Source organism: Cryptomeria japonica, chromosome 3 (genome assembly GCF_030272615.1).
Source record: "Cryptomeria japonica chromosome 3, Sugi_1.0, whole genome shotgun sequence".
NCBI lineage: Eukaryota > Viridiplantae > Streptophyta > Pinopsida > Cupressales > Cupressaceae > Cryptomeria > Cryptomeria japonica.
In genome coordinates this window covers 142081328-142097918 of record NC_081407.1, presented here as the reverse complement: position 1 = coordinate 142097918, position 16591 = coordinate 142081328, and the positions used below count along the sequence as shown (strand labels likewise).

The 16591-nt window shown below is 35.3% G+C and overlaps 2 protein-coding genes across 2 annotated transcripts; both read right to left on the bottom strand.

Moving 5' to 3' along the window:
- Positions 1–10544: 10544 nt before the first annotated feature.
- On the bottom strand, positions 10545–13970 carry LOC131027357 (high-affinity nitrate transporter 2.1). The gene is made up of 3 exons (XM_057957393.2): positions 12934–13970; positions 11720–12126; positions 10545–11303 (listed from the first exon to the last, which is right to left on the bottom strand). Exon 1 carries the CDS (start codon positions 13678–13680, stop codon positions 12964–12966), a length of 717 nt encoding a protein of 238 aa, XP_057813376.2. The 5' UTR covers positions 13681–13970; the 3' UTR covers positions 10545–11303; positions 11720–12126; positions 12934–12963.
- Positions 11129–12901, bottom strand: LOC131874009 (high affinity nitrate transporter 2.5-like). The gene is made up of 3 exons (XM_059217211.1): positions 12854–12901; positions 11720–12126; positions 11129–11303 (listed from the first exon to the last, which is right to left on the bottom strand). Exons 1-3 carry the CDS (start codon positions 12899–12901, stop codon positions 11129–11131), a joined length of 630 nt encoding a protein of 209 aa, XP_059073194.1.
- Positions 13971–16591: the final 2621 nt, after the last annotated feature.

Sequence of the window (16591 nt, the reverse complement as noted above, 5' to 3'; positions counted from 1 at the left end):
ACTTTGCTAAGGAAATCTTTTTCATAGTCGCCACTGATTTCTGTCTCATGGAAGCTATCGAACCTATAGAGGATGAAATGGAAGACATGAGCTATGAAATCAATTATGACTTATTGATCGGTTATGCTAGTAACCTATTGGCATCTCCAGTGGATAAGAAGAAGAAAATATTGGGTACTTTTGAGGAGAAAACTACAGAAGCTGAAACCAGCAGTGCTCAACCTAGTAGTGGTAAAGGAAAGAAGAAGAAGTTTGAGCAAACACCTCCAGTGCCAACAAGAACAAGAGTGACATGAAGTGTCCAAGTTAAGAAGGAACCGGCACCAAAGGTATATATAAAGAAGTAGACTGCAACAAAGAAGAGAGGCCAGCAACTGATTCTTCAAGCAGAATCTGATGATACTGACACTGAAGAGGAGCCAAAGAAAATAAAGGCAACTGGTAAGAAAGCCAAACCAGTTGAAGACACCTCTCAACAAGGTATTCCTATTAATGCTTTATCTTACAAAACTATGACTGATTTTGAGAGAACTGTGAAAACATTAGGGAGGAATAGGTTTGATAATGTTAAAGAATGTTTTGATTCATTTAATGAAGATCGGAAGGAACAAATTATTCAATAGGTAATCAGCTACTTATGTCAATACAATCGATTACCTCAAGATCTTAAGAAGGATATTTCCGATTCTTTGTATTCTATTCTTTCAAATAAGTAGGAAGAGGCTATGGAGAAAGATCAAGAAATCATTGATAATGTATTTATTCAATATTTTCTTGAATTGTCTAAAGATGAATTAGTAGCATTGCTTGATAAATTCAAAGGACAATTTCATTTTCAGACAAGAAGATTGATGTTAATGGATGGAAAGGTGCAATTTGTTGAAGTAGGAACTCATCAAATAGCTAGAAATGTTCAACGGATGCATAAGCATACAAAGTCTCATAATGATGATCAAACTGAGACTGGAGGGAAACCGGAGTTAGTTGAAGAAGAAATTATTTCACCAGATATTGAAAAGCATAAGGGTGACACTACTTCTCAACTGGTTATTTTTGTTGATGAGGTTCAGGACACCATTGATCTATCTAGCAATATTATTGAACCAGATAAGCTATCACAACAACCACTAGTTATTACTATTTCACAGGTTAAAACAGTGGAAATACTGGTAACTCAACCAAGTGTGGATATTCCACCCCCACTGGTAAAAGATCAACAAATGAAAACACAACTACCACTGGTTTCACAAGCTACTCAGGAGAAACCTACAGAAAAAGTTGAAGAGAAGAAACAAGAGGAAGAGAAAACCGAGGAGATAAGATATGCTAAAAATGAAAAGGCAATCGTCAAGCAGCAAAATGATGATGAAGATGACTCATTAGGCATCAAAGGACCTATAAATGAAGATAATATGAGTGCATCAAAACTTATGGAGATTGTAACTATGATGCAATCCAGGGCCCAGAAGAAGAGACTTAAGGAACAAAGGAAGGAAGCAGAAACTATCCAAACTGTTGTGGAGATTTTGTCTAGTCTTCTACCAGAGACTGCTATAGGGAATTTGTCAAGTCCTATTGGCAAACTTGGCTAGTTGGTTGTTGATGCCTCTGATCAACTCAAGTCCCTTGAGGAAGCAGCTCAAACTTCATCTTAGAACAACTACAGGAAGAAAAGAGGTGAACATATAATGAAAGATATTGATACAGGGAAGATTGCTTTATCCCTGAAAAAAGATCTTTTGAGAAAAGCTATTGAAATAGGAGGCATAATTCTAACCTATACATCTAATATTTTATTTTTCTATACTGATTTGATTAAGAAGTGAACTAAGACAGAACTAGAACTAGAAAAGATATGTAATGCCTACATACCTTTACAGGATTCAGTCTTAGCTTTTGGCAAATCTGTTGATGGTTTACAAAATCGGTTAGATATGTATGATTTTGAACAGGCAAAGAGACTTTGATCCCTAAAGGAGTTAAAGAACTTATTGAGACCTAAAGTGGACATCTTGCAACGAGAATATAAGAATACAAAAGAGATTTTAGCTACTCCAGAGATGAGTACAGTTGATGCAATGGAAGAATTTTTTGCATAGGTTATGACCACCATAGAGATTACTGAAACCTTACTGGAAACATGGGAAAATGATTTTTCTCAAATGAAGCTTACTTTCAGTAATATTTTCTTGAAAATTGAAGTGAACACTCCTTGATAAAGACTTTTACATTTTTTTGTATATGTAAACTTTTGATGCAAATTTTGCTATGTATATGTGTGTGTATTTTACTTTTCAATTTGGCATTGTTGTCAAAGGGGGAGTAGAAATATGGTTGTGCAATTTTTGTAAGCACACTTAGTTGTAAAGTTGTAAAATTTTCTAAGTGTTGCCATCAATGCAAAGGGGGAGATTGTTGGCTTGATGATGATTGTAATGGATGACTTCATGTGTTGTCATTGATGGAACATGTACACACACATATGATCACATTGTCATAAGACAAACCGATATTACTTCTAAAGTTACTTGTATTACAACCGGTATTGGATGTTTAGTTTAAGATGGTTTAGAGAGTGTCAAACCGGTATATGCAGGAATGGCTTGACACCAACTTGGAGATTCAGCGGAAACCATCAAAGAAGCAAATGGAGGACAATCGGTTTACATCTTGATAGTGGTTAACTCTTAACCAGTATCGGTGTTCTCATTAGTATTCATTGATTGTGTGATGAGTTATCACCGGTCGTGATGAGTTATCCCTAACTGACAAATTTGGCGACAATTTGTGATGAGTTATGTTTGATTGTCCAAATACACTGCACCTAGGAATTGTGATATGATTTATAAGCCGACATGAAATCTAATGTCTATATAATGACATTATGATGAACTATTTTTATGTATGCGAAGATAGAAGTGTTAAGTTATTGAAGGCATTGCAGAATATGTTGGTGATGCAGTTTTGAGTGCATAGAAGAGGATCTATTCAAGCAAGTTGTGCTACTTCTAGATCACACCACTGTTGTTTTCTAATCACTACAATAGTCAAATCCCCTAACCAGGTAAGCTCTAACAAGTTTCATTGTACAAATCCTTTAACAAGGTTATCCATTAGTTTGGATTCATAAATCCTCTACCGAGGTTACTCCTAATAGGGTACTACCTTTAACAAGGTATAGCTCCTAACAAAGCTTTGGGATCTTTAACAGGATTCGCTCCTAGCGGAGCATTTTTGTAGACCTTAATTGGTCAGTTGCCTATTATTGTAGATAGTTAACTTGTGAGTCCCATCTCACCGTGGTTTTTCCCATTTGGGGTTTCCATGTATAAACACTTGTGTTATGGTGGATGTTTTACTTATTGTGGATGCTTTAATATTATTCTGGATTGCATGCATAGTGTTTAGTAAACTTGTTAAGTATCTCTACCGATCAGTGTTTAAAGTAGTATTGTTTTTGGTGTCACTAATTCACACCCCCCCCCCCCCAGCCCACCCCACTCTCAGTGCTTTATAAGTCTATCAAGGTCAAGTAGCTTTGATAGTTTTGGTCAAGAAGAAGAATGAGAACCTCCACCTCAACCATTGAGGAGGTCCACATGGGAGAGAAGACAACCTGATAGGTATGGTTTCTCAATGTTGGATTCAAATTATGCCTATGCTTTGGTTACTAACATTGATGAGCCTAGGACTGTGAAAGAGGCAATACAAATGCCTGATTCAGATTCCTGGTTGGAGGCCATGAATGAAGAAATGGCCTCACTAAAGAAGAATGAAACTTGGGATCTAGTGCCCTTGCCTGAAGGTAGAAGCCCGATTGGCTCCAAATGGGCATTTAAGAAAAAAAATTGTTTGGATGGTAGTGTGGAAAAGTATAAAGCTAGGTTGGTTGTGAAGGGCTATTCCCAAGTTGAGGGAATTGATTATGGAGAAATATTTTCTCCTGTAGCAAAACTGACATCTATCAGATTTATTCTGTCACTTGCAACAACATATAATTTGAGCTCAAGCAGATGGATGCAAAGATATCGTTCCTTCATGGCAACTTGGAGGAAGAGATTTATATGTCCCAACCTAAGCATTTTTTGGTAAAAAGTAAAGAATCCTTGGTCTACAAGTTGGAAAAGTCTCTTTATGGTTTAAAACAGTCACCTAGAATGTGGTACCAGAAGTTTGACACCTTTGTGAACTATCTCTGGGATTTTTAAGATCAAAATTTGATCATTGTGTATATTACAAGACTAAGAAGATCATTTACTTATCATTGCACTGTATGTGGATGACACGTTGTTCATCGGGAATGATAAGGGTATGATTTATGACTTAAAATCAAAGTTGTCAACATGTTTTAAAATGAAAGATTTAGGTGAAGCTAGTTATATTCTAGGGATGGGAATCAATGGGTATAGAAATATAGAAATATTTGGCTCAATCAGAGTAAGTACATTTGCACTGTCCTAGAGAGGTTCAATATGTCAGATTGAAAGAAATTAGTTGTTCCAGTATTATAGGGAACAAAACTCTTTGTTGAAGATTGTCCAAAATCTTCTACTAAGATGGAGGAAATGACCAAGGTGCCTTATGCAAGTGCAGCTGACAGCCTAATGTATGTAATGGTCTGTACAAGGCCAGACATTGCTCAAGTAGTGGGAGTGCTAAGTCAATTAATGGGAAACCTAGGAAGACCACATTGGGATGTTGTGAAGAGAGTGTTCAGATACTTGAAAGGTACCTCTCAGTATGCTCTGTGTTACCATGGAAACTTGGTTGGATCGAAGAGGACCGTTAGCATTCAGAGATATGTGGATTCTAATTAAGCAGGGGACATTGACAACAGAAGATCTACCAATGGATATGTATTCACGTTGAATGGTGGTGCAATCAATTGGATGAGAAAACGGAAAGTTGTAGTCGCTTTATTTACTATAGAGGCAGAGTACATGGAAGCAACTCATGCCTATCGTTTGTGTTCTGATGTTGGGTTTAATGCAGGACAGATTACTATTTGTTGCGACAATCAGAGTGCCATTGGTTTGGTGAAAAATCCCACTTTCCATGCCAGGACGAAACATATTGATGTGTAGTATCACTTTTTTCGTTACATAGTGGAAGATGGAAAGGTCAATCTAGAAAAGGTGGATACTTTGAATAATGTTGCAGATGCATTGACAAAACCTGTGAGCATGGATAAGTTCAAATGGTGTGCTAATTCTATGGGTCTTCGAACCCATGTTTCTCTTTAGTCTCTAAGTGTTTTGGAGATACTAGTAAGTTATTCGTCAAGTGGCAGAATATTGAGAATGGATGTCTCAAACTTACTAGTTGAAATCTCAAACAAATGCCACTTGGTCTCAAAAGTGAGCAGTTTCGATGTGGATAACGTTCGTGTTATTGATTATATTCAAAGGCAACTAAATAACCTTCATGTTACTGACGAAGCAATTGATAACAATTGTGCTATATACCAATTTGGAGAAGCAATGTGCAGAGTGTTGCGGGATAGCCCGAGGGAACACATTCCTTCTCATTTACCATACATCTTGACAAAGGCACGACAAAAAGGTTTTCGAGATAGTAGAGAGAAATGAGACTTTGTCTTCTTCTTGTTGCCCCACAGGACACTAAGGATCTAATAAGAGAACATGTGGGATAGTGGTAGAGAGATGACTTGGTCTTCCCCACCACCCCGCAAGAGCTCTCTAGAGGTCGTAGGTGTAGTGTGGGATAAAGACGAAGGGCAAAGGGAAGGTTCTTCATGCCACCCCGCATGATGAATAACAGTCAAACAATGGTGTTGTGGGTGTAGACACCTAAAAATGTCTCATTGATCATTTACTAATTATTCGTCCTATTAGTTAAATAATTCTTTAGTTATTTAATTAATTTAATCATATTTTTTCTCAACTGACTCAATCATCACCTTCTTCAAATACTAATTATTCGATTTCCACTTATTAATCAGTTCATCATTTTAACCTTATCTTAAATATAATTATTTGATTAATTATGATTTATTCCTTAATTAAATAATCTTTATTATTTAATTAATTCAATTTTCAATGATTAAATAATTTCATTTAAATTATTTAATTTATTATTTTTATTCTTCCAATTTCCCAAATTCGAATTTCAACTCGTTTCATCTCATTCCAATTTCCCAAATTTGAATTTAACTAAATTTGAATTTCATCCCATTTCAATATTCGAAAATCAAAATTCAAATCCAAATAAACATGAAATTGAATTTCAATTCAAAATCCTCCAACACATGTTGAAAATCATGACTGATTGATCAAATCAATTAACTAGTCAGTTAATTCAATTAACTCTTCAATCTTCCCTTTCCACTCTCAATCACCTTTTCTGACTAACCCATCAATTCAGTCTTCTAATCAATCAATTCAATCTTCTCCTCAATCAAATCAGTCTTCTAATCAATTAATTCAATCATGTGGCTAATCAATTGAGTCATCTAGTCAATCAATTGAGTTATCCCTCCAATCAATCCACTTAACAGATCAATCAAAATGAGTTGATTGATCAATCAAATCAGTTCAACTATCAATCATCACTTCAGTTCTGTTTCCCACTCAATCTGTTCCAAAAATCTATAAATACAAGATCATTTATCTTCTCTCAACAATCACCAACTTCAAAATATTTGTGTCATTTGCAGGTTACCAGTGTGATATCTGAGAACCACCATACCACAACGAGATAACAAGGAAGCAAGGAGACTTGCCTTCCCTTCCACCCCGCAGGTATCTGAGGGTTCCCAAAGAAACACTACGGGCTAACTAGGGGAGCAGGAGACTCGCTCGCCTCGCTACCCTATACGATGTCAAAGTGACTTCGGCAATAAGTTAAGTCAAAAGCAACAAAGGAGGGGACCACCGCCAAATACAAGACGACTTGTTGAGCTATAAGTAGATGATTGGTGGTAACTGGAATGACTTAGATGAAGCAACAGAGATAACATGTCGTGTTATTGACATTCTGAGGAAGTTCGATAGTTAGAGATATGGTAATTGAAATGAATCATTTTTTGAACAGAGACATATAAACGTCTGAAAAATGGTTGAATGTGGTTGGCTGGTGTGATAATGATCCTTGTCATAGTGCAGCTGTGTTGTTGAGTCGATTTGTGTGATTCAATTGAATGTTGGATTGCAAGCCAATTGTGAATGTAATCTTCTGAACTGCTACCTAAACAGAGACTAGATCAAAGCGTGAAGATTTGTAACTTGTATGTAAATTGTTTTTACTGTAATACAAGAGATATTGCTTTGGTGTGTGGGTTTTTCACCCATAAGGGTTTTCCCACGTGAATTCTAGTGTACTACTCTATGATTGTGTTTTTCATGTTGCTCTATTTATCTTGTATTGTGTATCTTAAGTTGTTGTAATTCAAATTGAAACACATATTTGCTTTTCTCCTCTAAGAAATTAACATTTGGAAGGCATTTTCCACACTCTGCTTTCCTTACAAAAATTTCTTATATGAATGACCTTTGAAGTTTTCCCACTTAGAAATCAATTGTACTACTTGAATGTCTAAGGAATGTTCCTAGATTTCATACCAAGTAACAGCATGCCTAGAAAGATTTAAGGTTGCAAAACAATTTTACTGGTGAGAAGATAATTGATGAAGACTAAGGTATAACTCTGTTTAGGATACCCATTTGATCTAGATCTTATGTTGCCAAGAGGAAAACCTATCTTGAGAAGGATACGTATGTAGATTATGTGCAAGAAAAGAAGAGATTAGTCAACCTACACATAATTGAGGGTTTCTTAAAGACTTTAAATCACAAGTCCAATGAGAAACAACGATAGGTTGTTTCACATGGACTAATAAACAAAGTGTTTCAAAGGCATATGAGTTTGTTGGGAGCCTTCAAAAGAAAAAAGAAAAAAATCTTATTAATATCATGAACCCCAATGAGCTTGATGTCATGGGACTCCCAAGTATTTAAAATTGAGTTGGTCAAAGACCAGTCTGATAAGATAAAACAAAACATAATACACAATTAAGTTGAAACTCTCATACTATTGAGAGATAGAATCTATAAAATTTATGAAGAGATAAATATCTATAAATAATTCAATATCATTAGATTATTGGAAATCTTATATACAAATTTATGCACTCTTTAATTCCATTTCCGTTATCACATGCAATCAAAATTACAGGTAAAAATTATTTTAATAAAACCAAAATTAATACAAAACTCATAAATGATCTTTAAAAACAATATGAAAAGATCAACAGAATCAAATAATAAGACCAAGAAAAACCATATATCCCTACCAAACCCAAACCATTAAGTTCAAACAAGCCATCCAAGAACTCTTTCCTGATTACAAACTTTTTTGAGAGATCTTGCTAACACAGTTTAATAGTTTAAATTAGTGGAGAATAAGAACAAAAATTCAGATTTCAAAACGTTCAAATGACTTTCGACTAACTGTAATGCATTTTAAGAAAAAGAAAAAATTTGTGGGGACAAATCAGCAGTTCACAAAATTACAATGATAGAAAAGATCTTACTGACTCCAAAATTCTTATGACGCTGTTAATTTGGCTACTGTATTTGACCTCATAATCTGTAACCTACAAACCAGTAGGGCCAACTCCTCCTATAATTGTATCACGTTTAGTTATGCAGAACGGTCCCTTAATATATTGTCTGCCACCTTAGTCATTCCAAAGAAAATGTGGTGTTTCTAGAAATTTACATATTGGGATGATATTGGAGTTGAGGTAGAAGCCAGAATGGAGCTGTGTTGTCATTGATCCCACTTTGCCCCCTATCCCCAATGATCTGCAATTATGGATATAACATACACAATATTTGTATTAGTTAGTTGAAGAATAATTCTAATGAAGATATCACTAATGATTTTTGAGGTTATGTTGGGTCATGTACAGTGTATCGAATCATATGTAGTAGCGTATGATGAAATCATGTGATATGGATGCAAGTGTTAGAGTGTCAAATAATATCAAGGCGCATTCAAGGTTCTTTAAGGTATTTGTGGTTGTTATTTAGTCATTAAGTTGATACAACTTCTTAGTTCTAATTTCATCATCGACGAGTTTATCAAAATTTTCTTATATTGTAAACTAATATTGAACCCTTAGATATCTCTCCTCTACTTTAGCAACAACACCTTTAGATGAAATTCTCAAGTAGAAAAAAAAGATAGAAATACTAAAAGTGTCCCACTTTCACTTTCAACTGTTTAAGATACATGGAGGCACATATATTCAAGCTTTGGTATATGAAATAAAGTTCTTTTATATTATTATAGTTAAAAATCAAGAAAAAAACTAATGGTTCTTGTCCTAAATCATAAATATTTCAACTATTTATTAGTTGAGGTTTCTAATAGTTGACATTCTATTATTTAGCTGAAGAATAGGTCTAATGAAGATACCATATCTAATAGATTTGATAATGATTCTTGAGGCTATGTTGGGTCATGCACAATCAACATGTGATGGAGTTTTTTCTTCCAATTAGAAGATTTCAATTCCAAGTGTAATTTTCATCACCTCTCTTTCAAGTTCTCATCTCTATTTAACAATACAACCAATGGTACTTCCCTTTTCCTTTCCGGGCTTCAATAGTAGAAGTAGCATTTCTTCCTCTTGTCTTTGCTAGTTTTCATATTTATGTTACCACTAAAATATTGCTCATTACTTTGTGTGCTCTTGTTAGAAGATCTCCCCTTCTCATCTAGCTCAAGATAGTGCACATGGGCACATGCCTCATCCATATTTTAGGGCATTTCCATGAGGACTTTCCTCTTCAAGTTTCCAAAATAGCCCTCTACCATACTTCATAAGAACTTCTCAATCCATTACATCCTTTAAATTATTTGGACTACCCTCTTTCTAGAATCACTCATATAAGCAAGGTTACAAACAAATGAAGTAGTTGTTTCACGTGAACTAACAAATGAAGTAGTTGTTTCACGTGAACTAACAAATGAAGTAGTTCAAATGCATAGAAACTTGTTGGGGTTCTTTGAAAGAAAATAAAATCATAGCGAGGTTACAAACCCCAATGAGTTTTATGTCATGGGACTCCCAAGTATTCAAAACGCAGTTGATCAAAGACTACTCTAAGAAGAGATAACAAAATATAATACACAATTGAACTGAAAATCATCTGTAAAAGATTCAATATCATTTGCTTTATGTACAAATTTATACGCCCTATTTAATTCCATCTCCACTATCATTTACAACCAAAATTACAACAAACAAATCAAAAACTATCTTAATAAAATAAAAAATAATGCAAAAACTTCTAAATGATCCTTAAAACTAATATGAAAGAATGAATAAAACCAAATAATAAAACCAAAAAAAAATCAAATATCCCTACCAATCCCAAACCATTAAATTCACACGAGCCATACAAAAACTCTTTTCCAAATACAAAAAAAAATTTACAGGTCTTTTAAACATGGTTTAGTATTAGTAGAGAATAAGAATACATTGGATTTCAGAACTTTCCAATTATTTTTGACTCAACTAGGTATAATGCATTTTAAGGAAAATAGGAAGTTTGTCCAAGTTTGTGGGGGACAAAACAGTTGTTCACAAAATCACAATGAGACGAGATATTTTTCTCAAGACTCTCCTGAATTCTTATGACGCAATTACTTCTGCTACTATATTTGACCTCATAATCTGCAACCCACAACCACACATTGAAATGTTTTATGGTTGGCCCAACTCCTCCTATCATTCAATATACACGGTTTATTATGCAGAACGATCCCTTAATATACTGTCTGCCACCCTAATCATTCCAAAGGAAACATGGAGTTTCTACTTTTACATATGTCCATATTGGGATGATCTTCACCTATATTTCTACTTCTAGATATACCCATATTGGAATAATCCTCACTTATGTTGAGGCGTTCTATCTGTTGGAGTTGAGGTAGAAGCCAAGCTCGATCTTTTTCCTCTTTCACTTCGACTGTTGTCAGCAAATTTCATGCTCATTTTGTCCATTCCTAGTTGCTTTTCAGTTTCAGACCATTCTGATCCATAATACTTCTCCTCACCAGCATTCTCAGACTTTAAAGGTGGAAAAAGCATTCCTCCTCACTGTGGAAAATACAGTCCCAACAGAGGCAATGTGCAGGCAATGATCATGACACCCATTAAGCTGATTCCAGTCTCATTAGAATAGTTGGAGTTCAGGAAGAACAGAAGCTGTGTTACCATGGATCCCACATTGCCCCCTGCTCCTGCCATTCCAGACACTATGCCCAATGACCTGCAATTATGTTTACAACATGCACATAATTTGTATTAGTTTTTAGCAATAACACCTTTAGATGAAATGCTTAGGTAGAAAAGAGTGACAGAATGCTAATGTATTAATGGAGACAGATAAATTCAAGCTTGGGCCTGTGAAATCAAGTTCTTTTAGATTTGAAGCACAAAAACTCCATTCTTTTACTTGAAAAACTCTTTTCCCTCAGATCAGATACACCTGAAGATTGTATATCCTGAAATGGCTCCTGTAACTTGTAAGAACCCTCACATCTGCATGGTTTTCTCCATTAAAGTTGGCAATATGTTTTCTATAGCTTGCATCATTTATGAAAACTCTGAGCAGAACCTTTTATTTAGTTTGATGTTGAAAAAGCTAATCAATTCAGTGGCAATGGTGAAAAAAAGAATGCAAACCTTCTAGATACAAAAGGAACTATTCCAAAGGTCAGACCGCAAGATGCTTGAACAAACATGGAGAAGATCAGCATGAATGTAATAGAAAGGCTCAGTGAATTTGCCTTTCCTAACAAAACACAGAACACCCCACCCATTGTCTGAACAATCCAGAGAGCCCATATCCTTCCTCTCATGCCATACCTACGTGCTACAAGGTCAGATAGTACTCCCCCAAATGGGCGGGTTACTAAGTTGGCAAGCCCAAATGTAGATGCAATTATGCCTGCAGTGTGAAGATTTAAATCAAATCTATCGAAGAAGTACTGTGCAATCACATTGTCTATGGTAAGTTCTACTCCAAAACAGTATCCATAGGTAAGAGCCAGGATCCAAACCCTGTAGTTCTTTATGGCATGCCAGACAACCTGCACAGCATTTTAGAATTGACTGTATTAATATTATTCAAGTAAATGTAACGCATTATAAAACATTTTATTCTAGTTGTTTTTTTTTTTTTAATTTAAATGTGTAAATTTTTAATGCCTAATGTATCAAATTCTATAATCCATCATAAAAAAATAGAAATGTACAAATTTAATCTGTCTTTTATTATATCATGATTTTTCTATACAAACTAAAGGCACGCCAGAAAATCAGAAAACCCATTATCTTTACAAACTGTGCTTGAGTTATGCCCACCTTCTATAGTTGTGTAATTGCTATAACCATTTATTATTAATTGTTAAAGTTATCAGTAGGGAAGTTTCCTTTATAGTTGTACTTCTACAGTCAAACAAATCAACCTTTTCATAAATTCATGTATCAATCTTTCGAATTGAGCCTTCCCTATTCTTCTGTTTTCTGACTTTTGTCTTGTGCTCTTAAAATTAATAATAAACTAGGAATTAAAGACAGGATAGAACTTACACAATTTAAGAATATAAAGTAATAGAATTTTTTTTTGTTAGGTGATGTTGGCGTGACACGTTTTCCAGTACTACATGGGCGGGGAGACTACCACATGGACTAGAGAAAGACTAGACCTCGTGAACTCATACTTTACCACAGCAAGCTCTTACCAATCGAACCCCACCTCCCAAACCCACATAATTATTCAATCTAAAGCCGAAACAGAACTAACTTTTTTTTAACCTTTATCTCTACATTCATGACTATCCATGCATCTATTTGCAATACCATCTTGAAAGTGCTTAACAGATAGATTGATTTACCTTTGACAGATTGTCTTTTGCCTTATCCCCCTATTTATGGAGAGCTGCATAGTTACCATTTGGCAGATCCTGTCCAAAGATGAGCACAATGAGTCCTACAAGAACTAGAGTCAGTCCAGGTACAAAGAAAGCAATACGCCATGCTGTGAAGCTGGTGGATCCTATGGATTTGTGAATCAAATTAGAAACCAGAGGCATCACTAGCTGTGTTGCCCCTCCTCCCATATTTCCCCACTCTGCTGCATTTGCGTTTGCAGTACCCACAATCTTAGTATTGAACATTGAGCTCATCCAGAATTGGCAGGACACAAAAGTTCCCAGTGAGAATCCTATGAAGAATCTGATGAGGATGAAGCCCTGTGCAGAAGAAGTTGTAGCAGCAGCAAAAACAGTAGGGGCAGAGAGCATGAGGAGAAATGCACACCCATAACGAGGGCCTACTATGTCACATAAAGCTCCCATCACAAGCCTTGAGAATATGGAACCCGAGACTGATGCAATGCCTGCATTTCCTATGTCCCTCTTGGTGAGATTGAGATTGTCTCTGATGACAGGTATCAGAGGGGGAGCAGTGAATGTGGAAAGAAAGCAAGTGAAGTAGGAGATCCAGGATAAGTGAAAGGCTCTCATATGGGGTTGGGCTATTGAAAAAAGCTTGAATTTCTTAGCCTTGTGTTCTGAATCTACTGGGAGATCAAAACATGGAGTTGGTCTTGAAGTAGTCTTATGCACAGCCTCTGGATCCATAGCCTCAGGATTGTTGCTTCCAAGATGTGGGGTTACTACACTACACCTGCACTTGTTTTGCAGCTACTTTTGCTTAACCGGGAAATCCTCTAAAAGCAATTTGTTTAATTCAGACCAAGTTCTACAGAGATGTAAATGAAGTTACAGAATTACAGAAGGAACAGACATATCTGAGAATTGGAACTCCAAATTGATGCAGAGTTTAAGCTTCTGCAGTTCACAATATTTAGAAGTAGGTAGTTTAGGAGAAAACTGTGTATTGTTACAGAGAAAAGGGGAGTCAACATCTACATTTGGAGGTGCATCGTTTTCATCTTATGATGGGTTTCTGAGGTGGTTCTAAATCGAACATTCTCAGGGCCCCAGTTTCAGATTTTGTTGCCAAATTTTGTATATATTTTTAGCACAGCCAAAAATGCTCATTAGTGATCATATTCACTCAGCTAAAATGTACTTTTCTCAGAGTGGAATCAGAATAATTGATAGAGTGGAATTGCATATGTACTTTTTGTCTTCTGTAGAGTAGACCTCTTTTGTAACGTGGAACAATTAGGGGAAAGGACCCAGTAGTTGAGCATGTACCAATTGTTGTGAGGGTTGTTGATACCTTTTGTTCCAAAAATTGAACAAATAAAACCTATTGTTTGAAACAAAAAATATCAATTTTTGTTAGGAAATGTACCAACAGTTGTTAGGAAATGTACCAATAGTTGTTAAGAAATGTACTAATATTGTAAAAAGTAACCAATCAGGTGATGCCATGTCAGCTGCACAACTATTGGGGTCTCTTTTGCACGCCTATTGGTCTCACTTTTTTTGGGGGCTGTTTTGGACACCTTGGCAAAAAGCATGCTGATGTGGCATCATATTTGATGACGTGGCCTTGAAACCTTAGTTATTAGCAGGGGACTTGCCAAGTAAGCTGCTGTAAAAAAATCAAAGTGATTTGAAATTTCCAAGTAGGATTTTGAGAAGCGCGAAGTTACGGTGTACGACTACTGGGTCCTTTCCCCTACACAAGTGAAGAAAACTGGAGTTACAAAATATGGATTTTAAGTTTTTTGGTGAGTCACTTATTGTAGGAGAGGGAAAAATAGATTTGAGAATGATAGATTTGTCTGTAAAAAACAATAAAGGTAGAGTTATAAAATATTGAGATGAAAGCCAAATTCAATTTATATTATAAACGAGTTATACGATAATTCAGTTTAAAGTCTAAATTATTTTTTATTAATAATGTTTGAAGTGAAAAATGAGATATTAAATCTTGAATTAGTAAATTAAATAATAAGGACATAGATGTTAAGTTTTACAAAGAAAAATATTGAATATATTTGTTAATACGTTCAAATCTTATGTCTTAATATTGAAAATAACAAATATATATTTATTTTTCTTTAGAATCAAAGCAACCAGTCACTAAGTTGTAGGGGTTGTATTCATAGATCTAAATTATTTTCATGGATGTAAATCAAATAGTTATTTACACACTTGGTTTGGTACAATATGCACTCCCACTCCCTAATTTGTCAATCTTGTTGTAATTTGCTTTGCTACAAGGACTAATGATATCGAAGAATACATTTATAGAGTTGGATCACTGGGGGACAAGTTCTTCATGTAAGAGTCGTTGCTCAACCCCACAGTAGCCCAAGGATCACCTTCAACCAAAATAACCATTCACAAAGGAAAGGAACAATATATGTTCTATAAAGCCTAAGAATTCATTAGATGCAAAGTGAATAATGATACAATATTTAATGAGAAATCCTTGTCGTAAAGACAAGAATGAAATCCTAGGATATAAGAAGATCATGACAAGTATTTTAATCTTATGACATGACACATAAAAAAAATGACCTAAATAAGCTTAAGTATGCTAGTGTGGATAGGACCTAATAAAAATTTATCTAGGTGATATACCATATGTACACCAACACCATCCTTAAGTGTAACTTAGGAAATATGATAAAATATAAAGATATATAGATGATGAATGATGGATGGGTCTTGATTACCAGACTATGTTAGGTGAAGGGCACACAATATACTAGGAGGTGGGGGTGGGTAGGGTGTGAATCCAAATATGTCAATTTCAATTCTTCATTAAACATTAATTGTCATTAATAACTTATATAACATGAACTTCAAATCATCAAAGAAGCATTTACTAATTTTCCTTAATGATAAAGCAAATAATCAACACACATACACACTTCCATAGAAAGGATACTAGACTTATGTGGAAACTCGGAATGGGAAAAACCACGGTCAGAATAGCTACTTGGATATATTGCCCAAATCCAACCTCACAAAAACTACAATATAATAAATAATTTATAATATGACGTAGGCCCTAAGCTACCGAAGAAACTAGTCCCCAATTACATTTGTAGGCACCAACCTATAGGAGACACAAATCCCCTACTCTAAGATCCTGTTGAACCCAAGGTAGGATTGAGAGGCAAGGGGTGAATCAGTCCAAACATAAATTAATGCAACACATAAGCAATTAATCAACAACGCATATCCAATTCACATGAACACCAAGATTTTCTACGTGAAAAACCCAAACAAAGAAAAACCATAGTGAGCACCTGCCCACAAAATATATCCACTATGGATATCAAATTATAATGAAAAGATCTCATTGCTACCGATGTAGGCCCCAAAGCTACTGAATAAACTAGTCCCCAATCAAATTATAATTTACAATATGATGTAGGCCCCAAGCTACCGAAGAAACTAGTCCCCAATTACATTTGTAGGCACCAACCTATAGGAGACACAAATCCCCTACTCTAAGATCCCGTTGAACCCAAGGGAGGATTGAGAGGCAAGGGGTGAATCAGTCCAAACAGAAATTAATGCAACACATAAGCAATTAATCAACAACACATATCAAATTCAC